Source organism: Nanorana parkeri, unplaced genomic scaffold (assembly GCF_000935625.1).
Source record: "Nanorana parkeri isolate BGI_ZX_2015 unplaced genomic scaffold, ASM93562v1 scaffold261, whole genome shotgun sequence".
Taxonomy (NCBI): domain Eukaryota; kingdom Metazoa; phylum Chordata; class Amphibia; order Anura; family Dicroglossidae; genus Nanorana; species Nanorana parkeri.
This window is the reverse complement of record NW_017306529.1, coordinates 714,196-724,285: the sequence shown is the minus strand read 5'-3', so window position 1 is coordinate 724,285 and position 10,090 is coordinate 714,196. Positions and strand designations below refer to the sequence as shown.

Here is a 10,090-nt window from a genome sequence, read left to right as displayed (position 1 = left end):
GGGGGAGCACGGGGAGGGGGTTGGTTGCGGGGTGCAAAAATTCAACTTTGCCTGTGTTGGTAAAAATCCTAGCACCGGCCCTGCCTGTGATGAACTACAATCTCAACACAAATTAGTTAGCTAAATGTGAGATGGTTGTCCATCATGGGAGTGAGCTTGGAGCGGTGGCTACTTTACAACACACACAGGGACCATGGGGAACAAAAGTAGCCACCCTCCAGAAGGAAGGACAGTGTCAGCACCAATTCAGAGATGATTTGAGGATCTACTGCTGAGTGATACACACATAAGCTACATTTTTGGCGATAGTTAAGGTACTTGAATGCATTTTTAAGGTTTAACTCCTGAGTTCAGTGTCACGTTAACCTTTAAAACTTTCTGGTTCTGATAGTGGTTACTACAGCACAATGTACACTAGTTTGATGGCCACTGGGAAGAATGTGCCTTACCTTTGTGGTCATTGGGAAGAACACTCCTTACAGATTTTTTTTTTTTTTTTTGAAGCCCGTGGACGTGCATCAATACAAACTTCCCCCTGTGAACAAAAAAAGTGAACCGTGAAATCACAGCACACAAAAAACGTGCACAAGGGTGCAAGGTCCTTCCAAAGAAGGGACCTACTTTCCCGACCCCCCGGGGCGCAAGGCTCCTGACAGGGGTTGAGACTGTCGGACCACCAACCCGAAGGCCGGTGGACCGTTTCCGTCGGGGACCTGCCGAAACAGGTCCCTCACAGTACTAAGCAGTGGGGATCTCCCGAAGAGAAACCCCCCTCCTGGGTGGGAGGAGACAGAGAACCCCATAGGAGGCACAGAATCTCCTCCCAGCATCAGGAATAGGCCCCGAAGAAACCTGCACCTTCAGCATCTGTGGGTCAATGCTTTTAAAAAAAGCCAATCGTGCAAACGTGCATAGAGTGCATAAATAATAGAGTGCCAGTGCACCACGCTGACAGGCCTTAGGGGCCGAGTGCAAAAAAATTGCCCCGGACTAGCCATAAGGCCTGTCCAAGAGGCGTTGTGCAGAAATAAGCAATGTGGTGTGTGACCGAGTGATCAGTGAGTCAAAGTGGGGTCCCATACCCAAGTGACTTCCTGAGCACCCCTGGGACGCCACCCCCAGGGGGCACAACACCACGGGCTTCTGCCGCCCCCGAACCCTCTAGCCTTGATCAAGTTTCGGATCCATTCCCATCAGGAGATAGTTCACCTTCAGAGATCCCTCCCCGTGGAGCCCACCCATTAACTAGGGTCGAAAACTCCGGGGCCTGGAACCTCATCCGGCTCCCTACCAATTACGCCAGGAACCTACCGGTCCGTCCATCCACCCCTCATAGGCGACAGCGGACTTTCAGTTCCCGACAACTGATAAGAACAGATACTACACTTGATCTTAGCCAAAAGGCCGAGAACACTCCTTACAGATACTGTAGCTAAAAAGAGCATAGGTGTCAATTGGTACTTATGTGAAAGACAGAAATTGATTGCTGCTCAAGGAAACCCTAGCCACATCTGGAGGAACCCTAAGGTTCCACGGAAGCCTGGTTGAGAAAGGCTGGATTGGGCAGAAAGCTGTTGGGGATATCATTCAGGTCAGACCTTCCTACCTGATCATGTGTTCATGCTTCTACATCCAGAAAAAACTAGAGATGATTTGTTCAAGCCTAGACATCCAACTGCACCCTGATATGCCACAAGCATCAATAATTGGGTCCAGGCTTCATCCACAAACAAGATGGAAGACCTTCCAGTCAGATCTCTTCCTTGAGTGAAATAATCTACATCACCAAGATGAATGAATGTATCTCACACCCCAAAGTAAACTTAATCAATACATCTCATATGAGCTTGAACATGTAAATGTCATTTTAAACCTTTCTAAATCTGCAGCTTTCATTAAAATAATACCTGGTGATCCTGCCACGAAGGGTCCTTGTTTAGGCACTTCCTGTGATAGGGTGACCACGTTTTGTCCCATTTTCTCATGGTGCTTCTGCGTTGGTCACAAGGGTCTCTGATGGAGAAAAAATGCTATAGTGTGTGTTACGCAGGCATGGTCCACTGTTGCCATACAGCCACCACTGGAGTGCATGTAGACATGAGGTGGCTGAAAGGCGGGTGTAGGAGATTAGCAGCATTAGGATGTAACAAAGGGTGAGAAAAAATGTAAACAATGATTTGATTAAAAAATGGCAAATATGAATAGCTTTAGGGGAATTTATTAAGGCTGGAGCAGACAGCATCTGGAGCGGTTGCCCATGGCAACCTATCAGCTTCTGTGTTTCATTTTCACAGATTAAATGAACAAGGAAGATGGAAGCTGATTGGTTACTATTTGGGATGCACCGATACTGTTTTTTCGGTTACGAGTACCAATATTTTTTTTACAGTACTCGCCCATACCAAATACTGATACCGGAAGTCCCATTAAGGAAGCCAGGCGGCGTGTAACGACTCGCCACCTGCTTTTCTGATTAGCCGGGAACCCGAGCGCTGTGTAAAGACTTGCCACCCGGCTTCCTGATTGGCACACTCACTCGTCACCCGGTCGCCATCTTCCAGCTTTTTGACCAATCAGGAAGCCAGGCGGCGAGTCATTACATAGCACCCAGCTTCCTGGTTAGCCATGAAGCCAACTCCATGCTCCCTCATCGTGACGAGTGAGCTTGGAGCCGGCTTCCCGGCAATCAGGCAGTCGAGCAGCATGTAATGACTCGCTGCCCGGCTTCCTGATATCGGAAGTTCTGGTATAGGGCTAGGTATCGGAGCATTTGGGTGAGTACTCGGTATCGGCACTGATACCAGTATCGGTATCGATGCATCCCTACTTACTATGGGCAACTGCCCCAGATTCTATCTGCTCCAGTTTTAAGTAACCCCTAATACTGTGTTATCAGACTTTGCATACACTTAAGCATCAGTGTTTCACAACTTTTTTCAGGCTTTCTCTCTCTGAGCGCTTTTACATGCATCAATGCGTTTGTCAAGTGTTTTTTTAGTGTTATTCCAAGCATTTTGTCACATGTTTTTCAGCTTGTGCTGTCCTCCATTTTGTTCCGCAGTGTTTTTGCATAGGAATGCTGGCTCTTGCTTGACACACTTGCAACCAAACGCTTGTGTTTCGTGTTTCCCGGCATTTTCGATTGAAGTCTATCAGGCTAAAAGCACAGAAATCTGCAAAAAAGTAGCTCATGTACTTATTCCAGCAACAGGTGTTTTGCTACAGGCGACATAACGCGAACCGGGGCCATAAAAATGACTTGGATTCCTTGTGTTCATCGATTTGTAACTCCGAGCTTTGAGCTACACAACGCCAAGGTGTGCACTGGGGCTGAAACGAAATGTCATTCATCAAGTCCCTGTTTACACCTAGGCGTTGCATGAATGCACGTCAAACACGCACAAAAATGCACGCTTTGACGTGCCTTCGCAGACCACGTCAAAAACATGCAACTCACTTGTAGTGCCATTACTTATTAATGGCACCGCAAACGCAACCAGGAAAATGCAATTTCCCCCCGTGAGTTGGCGCGTAATAAAATGCACACAAGCATGTGGGGAAAAAAACACAATGTTGCAGATTTTGCTCGCATGTGGCACTCATTGAAATCAAAGGGGACATGTGTCAGGCACAGGGAAAAAAAACACATGCCAATGCACACGGACGTGGTGCGTGTTCCAGCTACGCCTACGTGTGAATAGGGCCTTTGTGTTTACATGCACTTTAACTGTGATCAGTGGTAATGCATGGGGTCTGAAGACAGGCACTGTATGATGCATCTGCCATTGTTTGTCATCAGCAGCCTTTGATAGCCAATATTCTAATCTGAAATCCCTGCCCTGATGAATTTCCCTGAACTAGAGATGTGAACGTGAATATATTACTGCAAGGAAGAAAAGCTTTCTCCATTCAGCCTGCAGATCTGCAGTGCACGCGGCGCCCCCTAGTGTGAGAAGAAGCGAAGTGCAGACGCAGCACTCAGCAGTGGGTGAGGCAATGACTAGTAGAGAAGGAGGAGTCCGGATCAGCTCTCTCTCTCGTTTCAGAGTCCCAGCTGGCATTGCAAAAAGGGATTTACTATTGTCTAAGGCAGCTAAGGAAAAAAAACACACACACAAAACAAAACAAAATCCCTTTACCTGATCTGCTGTGTAACAACTACAGGGAGCAGACACAAAGGGAGCAGGCTGCAGAGGCAGAGGGAATCTTGTGGAGAGAAATCATGTCTTACCAAGGCAAGAAGAACATTCCTAGGATAACAGTGAGTCAATGCATCTCTTCCTATGATCTATTTCTAAGCTGTCATGTGTGTGCGTGTGTGTGTGTAGAGTATTGTGATGATCATTAAGGTCAGTGTGATGGCATTGCATGTGCTGTCATTTCATGTGTGTGGCATTAGAAGGGGAGACCTGATCAGCCTGATAGCTCATTGTCACCATTTGCTTCTTTTATTTTCTACAATCACCGCTCAGTCTCGGGCTATCATAATGGTCCCCCTGTGTCCAGGATTATCCTGAGAAGGTGATACTGACCTGACTGTATTAGGATCAGCACCGAGGTTTATAGTCCATAGTGCTGCTCGGTATAATCTGACACTAGCAGGTGGCTGTTTTTTTTTCGATGGCATTGTCCAATTCCTTATTGTTATCCAGAAATCCATGATGCTTACATGCACATGCAATGTCTTTTTTTTTTTTTTTTACTGACATTTGCTGCATCCTTATTTTTTTATCTTTCATAGATATATAAACAGATAACAATGCACTGTATTACAGAAGCCATTATTATTATTATTATTGCGGAGCTTCTTCCATCAAAGGGAGAGGGTGACACAACTGATAGGGGGGTGGTCCTACCTGCACCACCCAACATAGGGAAGACTCCCATATCATTTATCAAGCATCCCTACTGTCTGGGAATGTACTCATCTCTATATTAAACATCACCTCTTTTTTAAATGCTTTTTAATTTTTGCTTTCTGGTTGTCTATTGCTACGTTCCAAAAACTGCATTACATTGTCATCAGCATTGTCTTGGTGATGGTTTTAGAATCCACCTATTTCATATGCCTTAGCATGTTCCTTTTCTGCATGCCATTTCATATTTAGAGGAATATAGAAGGTTAGGGAAATCCTTTCAAGGAAATATTCTTTACTATGGTGTGCTATGTATATAATCTAACATCATATTTCTTTATATGTAGACATGTCAAGGATCTGATTCTTTTCAGTGCTTGTTAGGCACGGTGCACTGATTTGCAGTGGGTGCAGTGCAGTGAAGACCATCTCTTGGGCTCCTTATGTTCAGTAGCAGGCCTGCCTTTCATTGTCAGATTCAAGATGTGCAGCTGTGCTTTGTCTGTATTGAATTTAATTAGACCTTTCGTGGGTGAAGGGTGGGGGATGCACTGGGTGTGGAATAGGTAGCTATTCCATCTTTGCGGATGAGACAAAGGGGACATGGGCAGGCAAACAAGGACCATTTACTGAATCAGGCTAGATATATGCGTATTTGTTCCTCGTATTTCCATTTTTATTTTGTTTAGGTCATAGTATTAATTTTTATTGAGCAGAATTTTAGGTTATACATATATTTATAAAAACCACCTCAATTCTTTTGTTAATATACTAAAATATTGAAATCACAATGTTATTTGTTCCCTATTACCCATATATGCTATAATGGTGATCACACATGTAAAATCCTCTCTCGTGCACACAATCAGTGCAAGTGCAAAAAAAAAGGGCGCTTAATGCCCCTGTACCTTGGTTTTGGTGGGGGTTTCATGCAAGCTGCCATAGTTTAGGAGGAATGAAACATTTGGTAAATACGGTATGACATTTTTCATTTTCCATTTTCCTGTCCCTTTACATAGCAGGGAGCTAAAATGGCAGATACAAAAGCAACAGACAATTACTGAAGGAGTGGTACTGAAGCAACCCTGGCAAAAATGTATCATCATGTCAAAAGATATTACACATGAAGCATGGTTTTCTGTGCTGTCTCTTCATGTTTAGGAAAACATGAGTTGTGGGTGAAGTCATTCTTACTGCAGTAGCAGTGAATGTAAAACGGGCTGTGAGTGTTCCACAGTACAAAATAGCAGCAGGCTGGCATTCATAAACTCAATGGACAACAGCCTACTCCACTGAATAGGAGTCTTGGAGAGACACCATGGGAATTGTGATTTTCTAAAATAAGACCCTCTGACATCACCACCCTAGAAGGAGTACACAATGTACACTGTACTATACATGCAGTACTACATGCTTGGCCAACCAGTGGGACTTTGGAGGCAAGGCCAGACCTCCTCTGGATAAGAACGCTAGGGTAATAAAGGAAGATAATAAAGAATCTCCTCCTTCTTCCATGGACAGGCCTAAGATATGAGGAGTGGGGGTCCAATCACTCTAGTACATCCACATAGAAGTAGGATCAACTCATTTGTCTCTACTACCATGTGGCAAAACATACATGACTATGGAATATTGTTATGTTCTAACACATAAAACAGAACCAGTAATTACAGAAAGGCACATTTTTTTCAATGCCACTTATTTAAGCTGAACTCTAGGAAGATGTAACCCATACAAATAAATGCAATTCTGTACTCATTAATACACCATGAAATGTATTTATTTTAAATGCAAACAGTGTAAGTGCCTGAATTTGACCTAGTGTCAACCACTTGCAAGCTACTTTACAACAGAACGCAGACTGGGAGAGGAAGAAGCAGTGCAAGGAACCAGTCAGTTGTGCTGCAGTGTCCATGTGCTAACAAGTAGTGATGAGCTCGGGCGTGTTCGCAGCTCCACGTGCCGAGCCCGCCAGGAAGCTGACAGCGTTAATCACAGGTACTGAGACATGTTCCCGGTCCGCAGCTGCAGAGATCGTGAAATGTCTCAGTACCTGTGATTGGCGCTGTCAGCTTCCTGTCGGGCTCGGCACGTGGAGCTGCGAACACGCCCGAGCTCATCACTACTAACAAGGTACATGCTGATAGGAGGAAAAAGCCAAGTGACCTAGAGACAAGCACATTAGTCTGTTGTTCCTCCTTTCATGGTCCAGTCACAGACTGAGGGAGGGACAAGACTTGTGAGTGTTACTGAACTGCAGCCATCTGCTTTGCAAGACAGGTCTGTGCTGTGTGGCAAAGCTGTGTAAATCTCAGGATTGGATAGAGATACAAATCCTTTGTTGGGTAAAACAGCTCCCATGCATGTATTTAGCTGTTTGCCTGGAGTTCAGCTTTAATGCTACCAGTCAAGATGTCTTGGGCATAAACCATCAGGGGCAGCCAGGTAAACCAGTGACTGCTGGTGTGGTGTTCCCATGGTCAGTAGGAGATTGTTATGCCTGAAGAGACAGGCAGGCAGGTAAACAATGTCTCCTAATGCGGTGCTCTGACAATTTTGTGCATTCTTTTATCTTTAACAAGTGCATTATCAGCACAAAGCATCTATGTGTTCAGGATATCCTCCCAGAAGTTATGGAAATGTCAAGCTAACATTCTCTCACAGATTCACGGACAGTAGCAGCTTGCATGAAAACAACCACAAATATTTTTTCATTAACAAGTTAAGAATGGAACGGCATGCAATGCATGTTCATTCCAGATATAATAAAGCAGAGTTCCCTTGCAGGTTTTAAGGTGGCTGGCCCGTGACATGAAAACTGTACTCTGTTTCAGTCTGATAAAGATTACCGCACTGAGTCTTACTAAAAGGGAGTCTCTGAAAATGGAAAATAACTCTCTCAAATCCCTTTGATTGAAGCTGTCATTATCCATCTTACCAGTTGCAAGTTGCATACAGTGTAGTGAAGCTGAACATTTTCAGATTGGGAGTAAAGTCAGTGCCATAGAACAATGGAACACAGGAGCCACAGAATGAAAGCTTTCATCAGATGTTCCTAAAAAATATGCTTTCATTTGTGACAAATTCCCTTTACTAATAGGAAAGAATAGTGTTTTTTGGATCCTTCTTTCCTTTCTGGTAATATTGCATATGAATAACATGTATTCCTTTATCTGGCCAGCAGGTAGCACTATAGTCTACTTTTAGCATGTTTCCTGTCTCTCCTTACCTTCTGTTGTAGAAATCAGTGTATAAATAATAAAAAAAAAAACTGACCAAAATCCTTTTTAAACAGTTCCCTTTTAAGCTAGTTTAGAGGTATATTTATTATTACAGGTATTTATATAGCGCCGACAATTTACGCAGGGCTTTATAGTGCACATACTCATCTGTCCCTGCCCTCAAGTAGCTTACAATCTAAGGTCCCTATCTCACATGCATACATACAGGGCCAATTTAGAAAGGTGCCAATTAACCTTCCAGCATGCTTTTGGAGTGTGGGAGGAAACGGGAGGACCCAGAGGAAACCCATACAAGCACAGGTAGAACATGCAAACTCCTTGCAGATAGTGATATGGGATACGAACCAGGGACCCCTATTGCTGCAAGGCAGAAGCGCTAACCACTATACCACTGTGCTGCCCTTTATCCTAATTTTCTGGTCTTGTAAAGGTGGAGTTTGTCAAAGTGGGATAGAGTTTAGTAGGGTAGTTTCATTTTGAAAGTTTGTATTGTATAGTAAAAATCACTGCACGGTAATTTATTGCCAGTTGCTATGGTTTACTGCTTGACTTTTTCCTTACTACGTTATGGACCAGTTTTTGCGCTAGAATGATTTTATTATATTTTTTTTCTCCCTGAAATGATGATCTCTTTAGTGGCTAGCCTTTTTACATAAGAGTTATTTATGGACTCCTCAACCATGGAACATAGATTATTTTTAGAGTTAGAACAATACCACTCCTGGTCTTTTGTGCCTTTACTCATGAGATTGCTTCGTTCTTCAGCTGATGTGAGCTTCTACAAAGTCCATCTGTTGAGGACATCCTGCTAATTAGGTAAAGAATACCTATTCATGGGGGCCATATACCATGTTGTTGTAGCATTCAATATTCCTACTACCATGTCAAAGACATAAAAGATACAGTAGTAATCAGCCATATAAAAAGCATGTGTGCATATGCTTTTATGATGGCTTATGTGTCTCCTATGGAAAAAATTGCATTTTTATTTGTAAATTTAAATTGTCTTTATCGCTCCTAATTGTAATTATTTATACAAACTTATAAGGCAGCACAACTGTTTTATGTAGTTAAGTTGCTGGAGAATCTTATTATTTCAAACAAAACACTAAAATACAATCAAAAATGGAATCAGATCAGTGGGGCATAATTCACTAAGCTGAAATGTCTGTTATATACAGTGTTGACAGCCAATGAGAGCTACATAACTGTCACATGTCTGACAAAACCGATCATTATGGCAAATAACACTATATACTGTATAGAACTATATAATAATGATGCATTATATGCATAATGGACTTTTAATTCATTGTCTAATTTGTAACCTATAGAATTGGGAACATTTGTTTTTAAATCTTTGGTCATTTTTTGACTGTTATTATGAATAATTTCTAAACTGTAATCTAAACTGTAATCTTATCTTTATTATATTAATAAAGAAAATGTATTTAACAGCGAGCAGCAGTGCCAGCACACATGTGAAAAGTCCATGGTCTATTGCTGTCACTATCAGTAAAATGGTCAAGAGCAATAATGTGCAGCTGATAGTGGCGCGAGTGCATATAGACAGGAAGTGGCCGAAAGAAGATAGGTGAAAGTTGGAAGTACAGAGATGGAGAAAAGGTGAAAATATATATATTTTTTTAAAGGAGAACTATGGGGTCAGGGCTTTTCCCCATAGTTCTCCTTAGGGTAACGGGAGGACACAAACTAGCGTCCTCCCATCACCCTAAGCTCAGTATACCGCGAGCTGTACTGAGACGCCGCAGCTGAAGCGGATCCCGACAATTATGTCTGGATCCGCCCAGCTGCTTGAGTGACAGCTGGCTCTGCCTATGTAGACAGGGGCGTATCTGCCGCAAGTCAAACAAGGCGTTTGCCTGGAGCGGCAGATTCGCTGAGGGCGGCGATGCTGCCTTGCCTAGGGCAAAGCTGCACATCCCCCCCCCCCGGACTGACCCACCGATTCCCGTAGATGGCATCACCCAC

At 43.4% G+C, this 10,090-nt stretch overlaps 1 protein-coding gene across 2 annotated transcripts in view; it reads left to right on the top strand.

Annotated features, from left to right (window-relative positions):
• Positions 1 to 10,090, top strand: part of DPYSL3 (dihydropyrimidinase like 3) — a 143,709-nt gene that overhangs the window by 70,437 nt on the left and 63,182 nt on the right. Inside the window, exon 1 of one of the 2 annotated variants that reach the window (XM_018556993.1) lies at positions 4,013 to 4,261. The exons of the other annotated variant lie outside the window; for it this stretch is intronic. Within the exon in view, the coding sequence (XP_018412495.1) occupies positions 4,223 to 4,261 (39 nt within the window). The 5' untranslated portion in view covers positions 4,013 to 4,222. Of the gene's footprint in view, positions 1 to 4,012; positions 4,262 to 10,090 lie in introns of those variants that run through there. 2 annotated transcript variants of the gene reach the window in all.